The sequence below is a fragment of the Arachis ipaensis genome, chromosome B04 (assembly GCF_000816755.2).
Source record: "Arachis ipaensis cultivar K30076 chromosome B04, Araip1.1, whole genome shotgun sequence".
Taxonomy (NCBI): Eukaryota; Viridiplantae; Streptophyta; class Magnoliopsida; order Fabales; family Fabaceae; genus Arachis; species Arachis ipaensis.
In genome coordinates this window covers 121248889-121266870 of record NC_029788.2, presented here as the reverse complement: position 1 = coordinate 121266870, position 17982 = coordinate 121248889, and the positions used below count along the sequence as shown (strand labels likewise).

The 17982-nt window shown below is 36.2% G+C and overlaps 3 protein-coding genes and 1 pseudogene across 3 annotated transcripts in view; all 4 read right to left on the bottom strand.

The window, feature by feature from the left end:
- The window catches only part of LOC107635057 (TMV resistance protein N-like), a 136631-nt gene that overhangs the window by 661 nt on the left and 117988 nt on the right, over window positions 1-17982 (bottom strand). Inside the window, exon 6 of the mRNA XM_021121841.1 lies at window positions 55-210. Within this exon, the coding sequence (XP_020977500.1) occupies window positions 144-210 (67 nt within the window). The 3' untranslated portion in view covers window positions 55-143. The remainder of the gene's footprint in view (window positions 1-54; window positions 211-17982) is intronic.
- LOC107635058 (TMV resistance protein N-like) overlaps window positions 1-17982 on the bottom strand; it is a 75756-nt gene that overhangs the window by 50441 nt on the left and 7333 nt on the right. The window lies entirely within an intron of this gene.
- LOC110271287 (toll/interleukin-1 receptor-like protein) lies at window positions 3131-3850 on the bottom strand. The gene has a single exon (XM_021121867.1). The coding sequence runs from the start codon at window positions 3666-3668 to the stop codon at window positions 3177-3179; it is 492 nt and encodes a 163-aa protein (XP_020977526.1). The 5' UTR covers window positions 3669-3850; the 3' UTR covers window positions 3131-3176.
- LOC107635060 lies at window positions 11641-16161 on the bottom strand (annotated as a pseudogene).

Genomic DNA, 17982 nt, shown 5'->3' with positions numbered 1-17982 from the left:
ATTTGAAAAAGAAATAAAACTAAAATACAAACTTCAAATAAACTCAAGATTTACATTTCTTTCTGGGTTTAAATGGCAGTTGAATGGATGCAGTGAGCTGTGTCAATAGCTTCAAATATGAGGAGCCTTTTAGCTGAAGAGATCTAAGCTTGGCAATCATGTTCTTCCTCTTCTTCATACATTGGAGGGTCAACCACAAGCATCTTATTCCTAGAAGATGAAGGATGTGAAATGATGTCCATGTTCAGTTCAAGAGTTGCTTTTCTTTTCCCTGTTTGGGATTTTCTTTTCTTGAATTCTTGAATGTCTTGCTTGCACACCCAATGTGCTCCAGATCTTTTTGCTCGGGTTTTACAATAATCACTGGGAGGAAATTGCAGTTGGAAGCGATTGTCTTGGCATAACAGTTTACTAAAACTGTAATCATTCAGGCAGAGAATGAACAAAGTCTTAGAATTTGGTTCCATTGACACCTTCAATAATCTCGTGTTGATGAATTCTTTACCGTTGCAGATCACCGATGGCTGTTCTTCAGAGTATTCGTCACCATCTAATAGGAAACAGAGAGCAAGTGCAATGATTTCAGTTGAAGGGGAATTATGCGGGAATGAGAGTGATACTCCGTTATCTTCTTCCTGATCCTCAAACCATGCTGGCATTTCCACATCATTGAACAACATTTGAAAGAGATCTTCACGATCTTGGCTAGCTGATTCTGCAAAGACACAAAACGCCTTTGATATGACATCATCAACATCTGATTCATCTAGTGAAATACAACTCTGTGCGTCTAATTCTCGTAGACTTGATGGAAGCTCTGGTATAACCTTCATGAAATAGCAACAACGTAGCTGCAGACGTGTAAGTCTGGGAAGTTGATGGATACTTATTGGAACTCTTAAAGAACCGCACTGAGATAAATGCAAATCCGTCAACGAAGCTAAGTGGGCAATATCATAGGAAAGGGTCGACTCTTCTCTAGATGAGTCAATATAGTAGGAAAGGGTCAGGCTACTCAAAGAGGTCAGGCAAGAGAGAGAACGTAAAAATCCAACAATATTTGGGCTGTCAGACGTATCGTGAACTGTGAGGGACTCTAACCCATGAGTTTTGTGTGGAAGACAACTAAGCTCCACGAATCTACTTAACGCCAACCTTTTTAGGCCAACGAAACATCCAAGCGCCAAGGGAAGACCAGTAATCTTGTTGCATCCACTTAAGTCCAACTCAGACACGCCAGCCAAATTTCCAAGCGTGGGTAGCTCTTCTATGCCTGAACATGTCAGAATAAGAATTGATAACTGTTTCATGCATTCTCCAAATTCTGGCAGTCTTCTCAAACTACTGCAGCCATGAAGATATAGTTTCTCGAGTGAACTCATCTCCAATTTATCTCCAAGTGTTTCAAGACTCCTACATTGACTTAAATTCAATTCAACAAGCCTCTTGTGGTGTGCGAGAGACGGGTGAATATAATCCAGCTCCTTGCATCCCTGAAGATAAAGTTTTTTAAGATTGGGAGCCCCAGAAAGATCCGGCGTTTGCTTCAGCTGCGTGCACCCTAACAGATTCAAGTACTCTAACTTTTCTAGAACCTGAAAAAACCAAAAAAAAATATCACATGGTTAATATTTTTGCTGGAAATGTTTATGTAATAAAATTTGATAGAACTGTTGATGAAAAGGTCTACCTTCTTTCCATCCCATAACTCTACAATTTCGCTACAAGGCAGATCAATATCAACAAGTTCATAGCGTTGATGATCTGTAAGGGGCAGAGTTTTAAGCGGACATTCTTTCCAACAAAATACCTTTAATGTACAAGGAATATCGCAGAGAATGGGAGCTCTCCTGCCATCTAAAATGAGAAGCTTTAACTGGCCCATTTTTGAGAAAGATAAATCTCTCAGATTCTCTGTATACCAATAATCTAGAACGATGCCATGTGTTGCTTTAGTTTTCTGCACATACACGTAAATAAATAAATAATTAATTAATTAAAAAACCAATGAAAAAATTATATTGATCGAGATAACCACAAAAACAAAAAATAGTTTTTAGTTACCTGGATATAATATCAAATACATTGTCAAATTCTTATTTTAACTCTATGCATCCTATAGTTGAGAAAAAACCGACACTTACCTTCTTTTGAGTAAGTACAAATTCAACATCCTCTGAACACCACAATCTGCTACGCTTACAAACATCATTCTGAGATTCCTGAATTACAATTTGTTTGCCCATTTCTTCAAGCAGATCATGCATTCCCAACCAATAATCATAATCATATTTGTCTATAGTGATCAATGATCTATTAATCAAAATATCAATACCGATTTCAGCATCATGACCACATCTTTTTAATTTCTCTGTTACCTCCTCTTTCGGCCATCCTTTAAAGAAAAAAGCAATATCTAGAAAAATATCCTTTTCTGTATCTTCTAAACCCTCATAGCTTAGCAACACATAAAAAAAAAATAAAGCAACAACTTTTATTATAAAAAAGAAATTTTGTAATAAGATAAACGAAGACAATACAAAACAAAACAACTGAAGTTTACAAAAACAATTTTCTTTTACAAAATTTATTTGCAGTAAGCTATATATATTTTCCAGGTAATTTATTCATTTGATATAGTTTTTTATAAATTTATTTTAATTTGATACCTGATTCATTGAATTATTATTAGTTAGGTGGCATACTAACAAACCGTATTATACGAAAGTATTTCTGGTTATATAAATCATCATAAAAAATCAATAACTCTTGATATCTATTTATGCCTCAAAAAAGGATAATGCAATATATATTTTTGAGAAATACTCCAAATTAGTGTTTAAAAATTTTTTAGTCGGACATTTTAGTTTTTAGCTTAAACATTGCATTCTATTTGCTTTAGAAAAATATTTAAAATGTAATATTACAAAATAATAATACTATTATATAATGTTAAGAGTAATATCTGTCTTATCGATCTTAAAAATTTTTAGTGAAACATTTTAATTATGCCATTTACCGGAGCAATTTTAACAAGCAGATCTATGTTATTTGTTAAAAATGGTATCTATAATGATTGCAGTTTTATTTACAGGGATATGGATCTAAAAGTTTGAACATGTATAGCAGATAAATTTCAGTAATAAGAAGAGTAATAAGTTAATGACTAGTTTAGCTTACTGATTTTGGGAGGTCCAACCAGAATGAGCAGCAACTTGTGTTAGCGCATCTCTCCATCTTTTGACCTTCTCACTGTCATGTCTCTCTTCGTGTTTCTTCAAAGCTTCCTGAAAGGTTCCTATTTGGTGCCTCACATCACAAGGCTCCACACCGTAGAACACCGGCACGATGTATTGCCCCAGCTTGTTGTTGCACTCCATGATCTTTTGGAGCTCATCCAAGCACCAACTAGAGGAAGCGTAGTCCGGTGAGAAAACAATGACTGCAAACATCGACTCTTCAATTGCTTTCAGGAGTTCTTTTGAAATAACATCGCCTTTGCGAAGGTTTTGGTCATCTTTGTAGGTTGTGATTCCCTTCCTGTTGAGGGCGGCATAGAGATGGCCAGTGAAGCCTGTGCGAGTGTCTTCTCCTCTGAAACTCAAGAACACGTGATAGGTGCATGATCGTGGTGGTGAGATTGAAGTGGAAGAAGAGGCGGATGCCATATGTTAGAAGTTTGAAGAAGTGTATGTATGTGCTGCACAAGAGTTGTGGTTATTAACACTAAACAGTTAATTAATAACTTCAATTAAGAAACTCTTTGTGAAGAGAGAAAGGAAATAAGCGGAAGCTAGTGGGTAGTGATGAAGGAGACACAAAGTTGAGAATACCGAAGACGCATGAATCTGTGAAAGTGGTACACCTTCGATGTAAATGAATTTTATTCTAAAATTTTAAAAATGTTTTATTATTAACAATAGCAGAAAATATTTTTGTCAACAAATTTATAAATTGAAAGTAATTTTGACCGTTTATATATATATTAAAATAAAAAATAATGAATGGCTGCCAAAAAATATATATAGTTATTGAAAATTAAAAGGTATATTAAAAATTAAAATCGAATAACTTAAGAAATTATGCAATCTATTTTTAATATATAAAAGTAAATATATAAGTTTACCCACATTACTTTTAAGCTATTTCTCTTCTTCTACTAATGTCATATTAGTAATATCGCTTACTTGGCAAAATTTTAGAATCAACCACTTAATTTTTGTCAAATCATCTATTATTTTCAAATCAGCAAAAAAAAAATAAAATATACAAAAAATAATACAATAATTATCAACGACAATAACTAAAAATTAATAGTGCCTAACCAAATCTGTAACTTATAAAAATATTAAATTCATATTCCTATATTTATTATATATTACCGTTGTAAACAATACAAAAAATTTGTAACTCCAATAATTAATTTATTAATTTCTATAAATAACTCATTCAATGTAATAAACATCCATATTACAAATGTCATAATAATGAGTTAAACCCCAAAGTGGTCCCTGAGATTCACGGTTTACACCAATTTAGTCCATGACTTACCAATTGCACCATTTATGTCCCCGACTTTGTAAAAGTTGTACCAAAGTCGTCCCTAGCCACATCTCCGGGTAAATTAACTGCCGCCGGCAGTGACCTGGCACTGAGAAGCCACGCTGGTGCCACGCTGGAGTGCAATCTTGGCGCTAAAAATGTGGATGGATGGAACGACGTCGTTTCATGTATGTTTAGAAACAAAACCCAAATAACCCAAGTTCTATGATCACTTCATCTTCCTCTTCGTCTTCTGAAAACCAAAACAATGCACCATGAAATCCTGAGTGCTGGCCATTGTATAGGGTTTGAAGGTTGAAAACGTTTGGCTCCGTGGAGTTCGCTGCCACTGTGATAGTGTTGTGCGGTCGTTGTTGGTGAAGGAAGGAGAAGCAGTTCATCGCGATCACATGAAGGTACGTTTGAACTCGAAAAAAATAATTCTTTTCAACAAAAAGAATAGCATCAATGTCTGTGTTTGTTGAAAATTTGATTTTGGTTGATGAAAGTTGAAAGTTTTTTATTATCTGTTAGGGTTTTTGTGTGTAGTGGTGAAATTTTTTCCATGCTCTGTTTTGAATGCAATCTTAGTTGGGTTGGTTGATGGGTGTTTCTGGTGTTTTATAAGTGGTTGAATGTGAATGTTTGTTTTTGCATGTGTGAATCTGATTGTTTGGTTCCTCAATTTGGTTTTTTGCATAATGCAGATGGAGACTTTGATGGATATGATGTTCCATCATGGGGGAACATTTAAAAAAAATGATGATGGAATACTAGTGTACTCACCATATAACAGAACTTGCTTAGGAGACTTAGATGAGGACACGTTGGATGTGTTCTTCGTAAGGAACTATTACAAGGAGCTTGGGTATGACAACATACTTCAGTGTTGGTGGCTGCCTCCTGGGAGGAGCTTAGATGGTGGACTGAGGGCTCTTACATTCGATGATGAATTAAGAGAGATGTGTTTTGCTGCACAGAATAATGATGGAGTTGTTGATGTGTACTTTGAGCATGGGGTGTCCACACCAGAGGTGATTGCAGGGAAGGAGGTTGTAGTATGGGTTGATGATACTTGTGAGGGAGAGTTGGTGAGCAAGAAGAACACAAGTGAGGGTCCCGAAGCTGATGGTAACACCTCGAACCCAACTACAGAACCGAATCCTATCCCAAATGCAAACTCAAGCCCCATAAACAATCATATTTCAACCCCCCTGAAACCAACCCTATCACTATTCCAAACCCCATTGATGATAACACAACCCCAAATTCAATGCCTGCTAAGGCTCATGAGAAACCCAATCTGAAACCCAATTCTAATCCAAAGCTTAAGCCTAAGTCAAAGCCCAACCCAACATCCATCTTCAGGCCCAAATTGACTAAAAAGCCCAATCAGAAGCCCAACCCAAACCTGAAAACCAAGCTGAGAGAGACTACTAAGGCATGCTCCACAGCCAAAGATAAAGGCAAAGCAAAAATGAAGTCCAAACCTCAGTTTTTACCTAGGAGAATTACAAGATCTCAGGCTGTTGGAACATATAGAAGGTCTGCTAATAAGAGCAAGGGAGCTCTTCATGTTGACTTAACTGTAAATGATGATTCCAGTGATGATGATAATTCAGAGGATAGTTCCTTTAAGCCAATACAAGAAGATAGCTCTAGCAGTGAAGATAATGCAAGTATGTCCAAACCAAGAAATAAGAAAGTTAAGGACATCAAGACAGCTACATATGCTACTGCTAAGACAAGAGAGAACATAATGCAACCAGATAATGCATTGGTTGAAGATGTCTCAGATGGAGAGGTGGACTTGGGGTTTGTGGGAACTCCAGGGATTGTTGATGTGTATGAAGCACTTGACCCAGGTGCAAAATCTGATGGTGCTAATTCTTAGCACTCAGAGGAGATGAAGACTCCTCCTAATTCTGAAGATGAGCTACAATCTGATGAGGAGTCAGACGAATTTCCAATATTTAGAAATGGGACAAGATTCGGTGAGCTACATCTACAAGTAGGTATGAAATTCAACACCAAGTATGAGTTCAGAGAAGCTGTAAGAGAGTATACTATCCAAGAGGGGAGGAGAATTAAATTAAAAAAAATGACAATATTAGATGCAGGGCTGTATGCAAGGTGCAAGAGTGTGCCTGGGTTGTGTATGCCTCAAGGGACTGTGATGACTCATACTGGCAAATCAAGACTTTCAACGACGACCATACTTGTGCGAGGGAGAACACCAACAGGGCTGCTAATAGGGCTTGTGTTGCTAGTAAATTAGTGAAAAAGGTAAGGAAATACCCCAATTTCAAGCAATGCGAGGCTACTGTATGTGTACTTCAGGACAAAGTGTGACCTTATTCTAAATAGAAATTCCATTGCAAGGGCACTGGAAGATGCAAGGAATGTAGTATACGGGGATGAGAAGGCACAATATGCAAAACTAAGGGACTATGCTGAAACTTTACTGAAGACGAATCCTGGATCTACGGTGCAGATATGTGTCGAACCTCAACCAAATGGAGACGTCATATTTGATAAGATGTACATTTGTTTGCATGGTTGCAAAATGGAATTCAAGGCAGGTTGTCACCCCTTGATTGGGCTTGATGGGGCATTTCTGAAGACACAATTTGGAGGTCAGATCTTAGCTGCTGTGGCACAAGATGCCAATCATCACATTTACGTGATTGCATGGGTTATAGTTGAAATAGAGAATACAGACACTTGGAGATGGTTCCTGGAGCTGCTTCATGCTGATCTTGGAGACTACAAAACTAACGGATGGTGCTTTATTTCTGATATGCAGAAGGTAATGTTAACTTTCATGTGCTTTTAACAATCTTTGATTCTCTGGATAAGTGAATTGGATGGGAATAATGGTTGTAAAATTTGTATGTTATATATGTCCTCTGGATTTTGTATACATGATGTTGGTTGTTGATATGCACTGTTAGTTAGACCCGAATAGCACAAGGGACCAATCGTGCATTTTACACCAAACTGGAGGGACTAAATTGTGTTAAAATGTGAAAGTTAGGGACTATATTAGGTTCATTAATGTAAACTCAGGGACTGTTCTGTGGCATGATAAAAGTTTTTACATCAGTTTTTGTTTCTGAAACATAGTGTAACAATGTCCTGCAGGGTTTAATTCAAGCTGTCCAGGAGGTGATGCCAAGAGTTCACCACCGTTTTTGCGTTTGGCACCTCTGGAGGAACTTCAACAAACAATGGAAGGACCTTGAGTTGAGGGGACTGATTTGAGAATGTGCTAGATCTACAACATTCCAGGATTTCATCGATAATATGAACAAGATTAAGAGGGTGAACGAGGAGGCTTGGGCATATCTCAACAAATGGCCTAGAGAACCATGGACAAAGTCCCAGTTCAGCCATAGGCCAAAATTGGACAACATTTGCAACAACGCCTGTGAGGTTTTCAACGCAAGAATCAAAGAGACCAGAAGCAAACCCATCATTACATTACTTGAGGAGGTGAGAATGTTTGTGATGAGAACTATTGCGAAGAATAAGGTAAAACTGGCAAATCATGTTGGCATACTCCCCCCTGTAATTCAAAGTCGCCTAGATAAAATCAGAAAAGAATCAAAGAACTGGATGCCTATCTGGACCGGTGATGAAGACTATGAAAAATTTGAGGTTCATGGCCATCCAACAAACATGGTGGTGGATCTTGAAAAAAGACTATGCACTTGCCAATTTTGGATGCTGGCTGGTGAGCTTTATCAAACTCTCTAACTTAATCATTAACATTTGTGTACTTTGAAAACTGTGATTGTCTTACTATGCATTTGTGTGCTTTGAAAACTGTGATTGTCTTACTATGCATTTGTGTTACTAACTGTAGGCATTTCATGTGTTCATGCCTGTGCTGCCCTTGCAAGGTAAACAAGAGGCCGGAAGACTTTTGTCACCAACTGTGTACTATGGAGGCATACAACAAGACTTATGCCCATCACATTAACCTTCTTCTTGGCCAATCATTGTGAGAGAAATTCTTGTACACTCAACCACAGGCCCCTAACATTAGGAGGAGGCCTGGAGCTTTGACAAAGAAAAGGAGAAAAGATGCTGATAAGGGCAACAATGGTAATAAGAAAGCCAAACCAAGTGGAGGTTTGAAAAGGCATTTGAAGCCATTCACATGTAGGTATTGTGGGGTAAAAGGGCATACTAAGAGAGGGTGCTCAAAGAAGAGACTGGATGAAGTAGCTGCTGCAGATAAAGCCAAATCAAATGTTGCTGCTTTTGCTTCTGAGGCTTGCCCTCCCCCTCAAATTGATACTGTTGCTTCTGCTTCTGAGGCTGGCCCTCCCCCTCAAACTGATGCTACACCAGCTGATAACCCTTCCTGCTGTGGAGATTGACATATCACAACCAAACTACGAAGGATCACAGGTAATACACTTTTCCACGTTACAACAGCACACAAGTATAATTTTTTTTTGTTATCTGGGCTCATGTGTTGAACTGTTTATCTGTTGTAGGACATAGCAGGACCTGCTGCACCTGCACCACCAAGGCCACAGAAGTTGCCCACCAAAAGGAGGAGCTCACCACCACCTCAATCCATTGGTGTGGATCCAATGCAAGGAGCTAGTGTGGCTACATCTTCCAGATTGCACAACTTTATGAAGTTTGTTCTAACTCCCGGTTTCAAAGCACCAAGGAAAAAGAACAATTCATGACTTTGACATCAGGATGTTTAGGACAGTACTTTGTTGTTTTGTTAAAGGCAGTTAGTAGATAGTTTCTTTGTTTAGGACAATTGTCATAACTTTTATATTGCCAGCCTTGATAACTATGCTGTGGCACTTCTTTTGTTCCTTTAATGTTTGCTACTCAAATATGTTTATCTTTGCTACTTTTGTAATTATGCATTATGCATTATGCTATTATGATGTCAGATGATCTGTAATTATTTCTCTTTATGATAACCAGTCAATAAAAAATATGGCATATATCTCAAGATAAAAAACTACCTCTTACTTTCATTCATCCATGAACACATTACATACAACATTGTCAGAACTTCAAAGTCATAATCAATACAGCAACTACAGTGAAAAACATCACTATGCATAAGAATTGTATCATAGATTTTTGGGTCCTCACTTTAGCTTCCAATTTTCCAATCCTCCGGGCTAAATTCACTCTCACTTGCTCATTGTCAACTGCAGTTGCATCCACTCTTCTTTCATGTTCCTCTTCTTCTTCTACATCATCAGCCCAGAGAAAAAATCCACACCATGTTTTGCCCCTAGTCTGAATATGAGATATCATAAGAAGGAAAGAACAGAAAACAACTAATCAATTTTTCTTACCAAAAACTCACATTGTAATTTGGACAATCGAAGAAGGGCTTATCTGGGTTGGTAGTTGTTCCGGACCAACGAAGCACCGGCCGGCAGCCACACCCACACCACTCTGGTACCCGCAACGGTCTGGTCCGACTCCGCGTTCTCGTCGTCGATCGTGTAGAGCTTCCTTGACCCTGGCTCGCACACCTAATCATGGTTTTCGTTGCAGTTCAACGAGTAGGAACAACGAAGACAATGAAGAATGTTGCTGGGCAGAGAGAAGAAGATGAAGAGGGGTGACGATGCCATGCTACAAATTGGGATTAAAACTAGATATAGGGACCACATTGGGTCAAACAGTTTCAATTGCCACCTCAGCTTGCCTTTATCTACGCCAGCGTGGCTTCTCAGTGCCAGGTCACTGTCGGCGGCAGTTAATTTGCCCGGAGATGTGGCTAGGGACGACCTTGGTGCAATTTTAACAAAGTCGGGGGTATAAATGGTGCAATTGGTAAGTCAGGGACTAAATTGGTGCAAACCGTGAATCTCAGGGACCACTTTGGGGTTTAACTCTCATAATAATATTATTAATCATAATAAATTTTACGTTACAAATATTCAAATTCCATACTATTTGAACTACTTATATAAGTCTCTTATCACTATTCCTTAAAATTACATCAAATTTAGCACAAAAAATTATTTCCGAACGACACAACATCTCAAACTTACTCAATGGAGATAACTTTGTTCAATGTGAAAAGTGTACGAAAAAAGCATATGAAAAAGGAGATAACTACATTTGTGGCACATATAATCAAACACCACAATATTCTACAATAAGGTAACTCTATATACTTTTCATAATCCCATCTATCAAATTATTAGTTACTAACCCAATACTTATTTTAGGTTCAAAATTCAATTAAAGGTTTCTGACAAGCAAAAAAATTGTTGGGTACAATTGCTTCAAATCTAATGGCACTCCAGAAAAGTAATGACATTGAAGTACCACACCAATTGAAAAATTTGTACAACCTCACTTATATTTGAAGTCAATGTAAATGATTTTAATCTTAAAGAAAGTTATCAACAATACACTATTACCAAAACATTTGTTCTAACCAAAAATACTAAATTTCAACACCCATTTGTTACCAAGACATTTGTTCTAACCAAAAACACTAAATTTTAACACCCATTACAACAAATAAAGCAGGTAATACTAAAAAAAAAATCACTTATTTTAGTTATTTTAGACATCATTTTTATTTTTAATTTAAATTATTCATTGATTATAGGAACCAATTTCGCCAACACTAATGTCATCACGAAGATCACATACCTATCAAGATATTAAGGAGAAAGAAAACTATACAAATTCAAGACACAATTTCGGAAGAAGAACATACTTGCAAAAATGGAACAAACAACATAATAGAAAGTGCATATAACTCAATAATTCATAAAGAACATGCCTTCACAAGAACTTATACAAAAAAAAGAAAGTAACAACTCTAACAACAAGCAATAAAAAAAAAGAGGATGAGCACCACATAAGAAGACTAAGTTTATTAATTAAAACAAATGCAAAAATCAATTTACATATTTATTTTAATTTTACAAAATATAACAATTTTTAATATTTATTATATACTATTATTAATTTACCACCGCCAACCACATTGTAATATACAATACGACAAATTAAAAATTTAATGATATCCAGTCAAGAGATACACAAGGCACTAGACATGAGAATGGCAGCCAGAGAATAAAAAGAAACATTGCATGAAGAGATTTACGAAGAATAGCATGACATTACATAGTCAAAGGGTCAACCACTATATATGATCCATTAAATCCACACCTAAGCCGCACGGGGACAGGCCTGGCACTCCATAACAGCTGCTGCGTGGAGAGAGCCGCTTAGCCGCAGAATTTCCAAGTTTTATTTTTCAGTTAAAGGGACAACTGGTGTTCTGCACATTCACATCATCACCTCAAAATTATTCTGCAACGTCGGAGCCTTTAACATATTTTCTTCAATATCCGAATGATTCAAAATAAAAAAATACTAGTATACCAGTCAAGTACACTGGTACATGTGAAATCTTTTTAATAGAATGTATCATGTAGCTGCAGCAGAGTTGTGTGAATAGAGAGAGGAAAGTCAGTGGAACTGTGGAAGGAAAAGCTAATCAAATTTGTATACTCCAGCTTCTTCAAAAGCTAATCAAAATTGAAAAAAAAATGTGAAAATGTTATTAGCTTTCAAAGTTGATTCTTCTCACTAAATTAAATAGTGCTCTTGGGAAATGCCCATACCTTTCTTCCCTGCCAAAGTTGTTCAGTTCACTCACATATATCCATTATCTCAATGCTTTTGTTCAAGCCAAACAGACTCTGTCCTTCATTTCTTTGCCTTTCAATCTCACTTTGGTTCAAATCTTCAATCTCATTGATACACGCCAAGCCAGTGTTCAATACTTTGGCTTGATAACAAGGAATATGTTCAAACTCTTCAGAATCATATTCACCATACTCAACCTCCGGCCGAAGCAATAGTTGAAATTCTTCCCTGAAGTAATCATTGGTCAAGCAGAGAATGTAAAGGTGATAGCCATCACACATTCTATATGTTCTCCAAGGAATGATGCACCTATTACCATTGCTAACAGACAAATTCAACTTCACTGATTTATCAAATCCCCAAAACTTTGTATAAAACAGGAAACATACTGCAATACCCTTTAAATTTTTATTCAGACGGCAATCACTAGGATATGGGACTAGTGCTGCATCATTACCATTCAGAGGATAATGGACACAGAAAGATGGAATTTTGGTACTTGGGATCACCATTTCCAAGACCACACCTTGATTTTCTTGGTCCTGGCTACTAGAAGATTTAAAGGCAGTACAAATGGTTGACAAAACATTGGATTCAAATATGTGCAGTGAGCTACACCCATATGCTTCTAATTCTCTAATACTAGATGGAAGTTTTGGCAGAAACTGAAGACAGTAACATCGATTTAGCTTAAGGGACCTAAGCTTGGAAAGTTCGTGAATGCTTATTGGGATGTTAACAAACAAGTGTCCACTTAGATCTAAATACATCAATGAAGGGAAGTAGCAAAATAGATCATGAGAGAAAGATATTTCACTCTGGTAACATCCACTCCAATTTAGATTACTCAGCAAGGGGAGGCTTGACATTGAAGATGGCAATCCATGAAGGTTAAAACAAGAGCCAAGATCCAAGTTCTTGAGGGACTTTAACCTATGAATGGTATCAGGAACAGAATCAAGTTTTCCACAACCCTTTATGTTCAAATCTTCAAGGCCAACTAAATTTCCAAGTGATGAGGGTAACTTTCCTATAGGAGTTCCGCTTAGAGAAAGCTTTGACAATTTTCTCATGCATTCTCCAAACTCCGGGGGATTTTCGAAACTCTCACAATGCTCAATGATTAGCTCCTTCAAGGAACTCATCTCCAATCTACCTGGAAGAGTTTTAAGCATTTCACAGTAGCTTAGATTTAAGTGAACAAGGTTCTTGTGGTGTACGAGGGATATGTGAACCTCAGTTAGGCTATCACAACCTTGGACATCAAATGTTTCAAGAATGGGAACCCCGGAAATATCAGGTGTCTGCTTTAGGTTCCGGGAGCTACTCAAATCCAGGTACTTCAGCTTTTCGAAAAACTGATTAAAAAGAAAGAAAACTCACAAATTTCAAAATATTATAGTCTTTCATAAGTGAATATGGTAAAATCAAATTTAAAAGATCTCTTGATGAAATGATCTAACCTTTTTGCCATGCCAAACTAGTTCAACGTTGCTATGTTGCATTTTGATTTCAACAGCTTCATATTGTTGATTTAACAAGGGGAGAGTTTCCAAAGGACAAAAGTCCCAATGCAGAACTCTTAATGAACTAGGGAAGTGGTTGAGGCCAAGGGGAAGTTCCATGTATGGTAAACTGAGATATCTTAACTGTGTTGTCTTTGAGAAGGCTTCAATACTCCAATGTGCTGAGATTGGCTTACTTCGAAACCAATAAAATTTATCATGTCCAAAGCTTAGAACCATACTTTGAATTGCTTCTGTTCCCTGAACAAAATAAACATGACAAATAATAAATTTGACAATCAACTGAGATACCTAAAACATGACCTTAAGAAATAGAAGGAAACTTGGACATTGATAAAACTTGAGGAAATAAAACAAATAAATGTTTATTTTCATATCAGATCAATCAGTTGTAAAGGAAGTTTCACCTACCAGATCATTTGTCAACACTTGATGAATGTCATCTTTAGACCACAGCCTGCTACGCTTGCCTGGGTTACTTGGAGATTCTTCATACACAATATGCCTCCCCATTTCTTGAAGCAAATCATGCATTTCTAACTTATTATTTTGATCTAAAGTTACCAAAGCTTTATCAATCAATGTAACAATTCCGCTTCCAATATCACTTCCAACTCCAACATAAAAATCACACATTCTTAATATATGTATTGCCTCATCTTTTTTCATTCCTTTGAAGAAACAAGCAATATCAAGAAAAATACTCTTCTCTGTTGGCATCAAATGATTGTAGCTTATTTTCAACGCATTGAGAACTTCAAAATGTGGAAAACTCATTATTTCTCTAATGGTACTATGCCAAAAGTCAGCATTTCTTCTATATAGATAGGAACCTAAAACCTCAACTGCCAAAGGAAGACCTTTAGTATATTTCACAACTTCTTTACCCAGAGAAGAATATCCTTCTTTAGGTTCAAGTTGTTTAAACGCTTTCAAACAAAACAGATTATAAGCTTCTTCTTGATCTAACCCTTTAACTTCATAAGTTCCATGGACTCCATGTATATCTAGCAAGTGCATATCTCTGGCTGTGATTATTATTCTACTTCCCGGTCCAAACCAATCTTGATTCTCTGCTAAATTCTCTAACTGCTTTAGCTCACTTACATCATCAAGAACAAGAAGAACTTTCTTATTACACAAAGCACTTTTTATCGTTGTTTTTCCATCTTCTATGTCATGAAAAGAGCTACTTATGTTTAGACATGCAAGAAGGTCTCTTTGCAACTGAACAAAACCATTTTTTGCAGACAACTCTCTAACATTCCGCATGAAGCAACAAACTTTGAATTCACCTCGGATGCCTTCATATACTGCTCTAGCGATAGTTGTCTTACCTATGCCACCCATGCCCCATATCCCTACAGCGAACATCATTCAACCCAATACCAACCTTGAAGCAATCCCAACACGATTCTTAGTGCAAGATGGCAATTTCGGAATTAGCTTTTTATGTATGTGTTCAGAAATGCTTTCCACAAATCTTGCCTCAAGTCTAAAAAGATCATAAAGTGAAGAAAAGTCATACATCTTGCTTGTCAACCAAGAAACACTAGGAAAATAGTTTAACCGGTGTTTTAGTTTCCAAAATTAAGCAAAAATATAATTTTCTAACAAAAATACGTAGTATAAATATTATAACTTGATGAAGAATCATTCCGAAAAGAGAAATAGCACTTCAGCAATTAGTTAGTTATCATTTACACCAAAACCCTTAATTACCATAATATGTGTATTGTATTTAAATTTTGATTATAACAAAAATCTTGCTAACCCATGTTATGGTGATAAGTACTAGTGTGCATTCAGATTAACATAGTAGAAAATAAATGAAGAATTACTTACTGATGTTTGGAATCCCAACCAGAATAACTAGCAATTTGTGTGAAAGCATCTCTCCACCTTCTAACCTTCTCACTGCCTTCACCAAATCTGTGTTCATGTTTTCTGAAAGCTTCATCAAAGGTTCCTTTTTGGTGTCTCACATCAGAGGGCTCAACACTATAGAAGACAGGCACAATCTGTAGCCCCAGGTTGTGTTTGCACTCAACAATCTTTTGAAGCTCATCCAAGCACCAAGCAGAGGAAGCATAGTTTGGCGAGAGAACGACGACGGCGAACATAGACTCTTGAATTGCTTTGAGGAGTTCAAGAGAGATAACTTGACCTCTCTGAAGGTCCTTGTCATCCCTGAAAGTTGTGATTCCCTTCCTTTCAAGTGAGGCACATAAATGATCAGTGAAGCCTGTGCGAGTGTCTTCACCCCTGAAACTCAAGAACACGTGATAGGTCCATGATCTTGGTGGAGGAGGAATGGAGGAAGAAGAGGCTTCAGCAGCTAAAGATGCCATGTTGTGTGGTCTGAATGCTGTGTTTAGCAGTGTTGTGTTTCTTAAGTATTGTTAACTATAATAAATTGGGTTGTTGCATCTAGATAAAGATCATATTGGTCTTCCATTTGCAATGTCTTCTTTTAACTATAATGAAATAACTCATAACAAGAGTCTTTTTCATATGTATCCAGAAATTCTAAATTATAATAATATATTTTATCATAATGGATAACATTTTGTATCAAGAATTTCATCATTCATATTTAATTTTTACTTTTATTTAGTTAGTGTATTTAATATTTCAAAAGTCAAACAATAATAAAAATAATATACTTTTAATATGAGCTTGATGTCTACAACACTTTTTTCCTCTTGCTTAAAGTTAAAAATAACGAAGATAAAAAACAAACAGAAAGAAAAATAAAGAGAGGGAAAACAAATTGATGTAGATGCCAAATCATAAGTTCATATTAAATAACATTTGATCTGAACATCTTGAGGACAAGGCCTTATCTTTGTTCTGTGCCAAAGTTGCTTTATATTACTAGATTGTAGTTTTATGTCAACAACTTGATATGATTGATCTGCAAGGAGCAAAGTTTCTGAAGGACACTCACTCCAATGGAGGACTTCCAATGATCTTGGAAGGAAGTCGAGGCCAAGGGAAAGAAAGATTCATGATACGTAAACTCTTGATTGCATTATATACAGAGATCTGAGACTTTGACATAATATGCAAGTAAACTAAGTATGATTTTTAATCTTTAGATAATGATTCATTGTTTATACGACCTCCTCATTCTGTATTTATATTATAACTTTGAATGGGAAAAAACGTATTAAGTTTATAGACATTGTTTTGTCAAATTTGATCAGAGATCTGTTCTTTTTCATAAAATAAAATATGTAATATAAATATTAAGTTCTCCTACAGTTAGATAATTAGCATCTAAGCATTATCTACCAATATATAATCTTGCACTATGTGATTCATGCTTCATGGTAGGTCAATGTCACATAAAAATGAGGCAAGAAGTTGCAGCTGTTTGCTCATCTAATTTGACTAAAAATATACATTTTGAGTTCTTTATATTTTAACTGGCAATATTGTATTGTTAGAAGATGTAAAATGTTTGGCTATAAACAGGAATTGATCTTAGCTAGCTTATTGTGGGCTGGAAATTTTGTTATCTTTTAACAGTGTAAATTGGCTATATAACAAAAGTTAGATCCTAGTCCCCATCTACCACCAATGACAATGCTTTCTAACTAGTCTTTTAAGTTTCTTACAAAATAAAATCAGTCATCAGGAACACAAAACCAAAAGAGATAAAAAGGTTTTTAGTTGCATACCTTTTTCTAGAATTAACAGAACACCAGATGCAGATTGACATGGGCTAAATTTGTGTATTGCTAAGGTTTCCACAACCTTTAAGAAGGGACATTTCAAGATTCCAGAACCAAAAAAATGAGATCACTTTAAGTTCAAGTGGGAACTCATATTGATGTACTTTAGCTCCTTCAAACACTAATCAACACAGTAAAAAATGTGAAAATGTTATTAGCTTTCAAGATTTTTTCTTCTAAAAAAATTAAATTTAGCTCTTGGCAAATGATCATACCTTTCTTCTCTACCAAAGTTGTTCACTTCAACAATCACATCATCTTCAAATATACTGGTCTCACATAAATCCATTATCTCAGCTCTTTTGTTCATGTTCACGCAGATAATTTGGTTTATGACCTGCTTCTTGGAAAAAAAATGCTCAAATTTCAATGATAAGAATTTTTATATATTGTTTTTAGTGCTGATGTGGCTATATATATTTTTTGGCAGGGTTGACATATAATCCCACAAGTATAAAGCCCAAGTTTACATTAACAAATTACACATCCATTCAAGAATA

Excerpts from the sequence above, each read along its gene's own strand:
- LOC110271287 (XM_021121867.1), bottom strand. The coding sequence starts at position 3,668 with ATGGCATCCGCCTCTTCTTCCACTTCAATCTCACCACCACGATCATGC.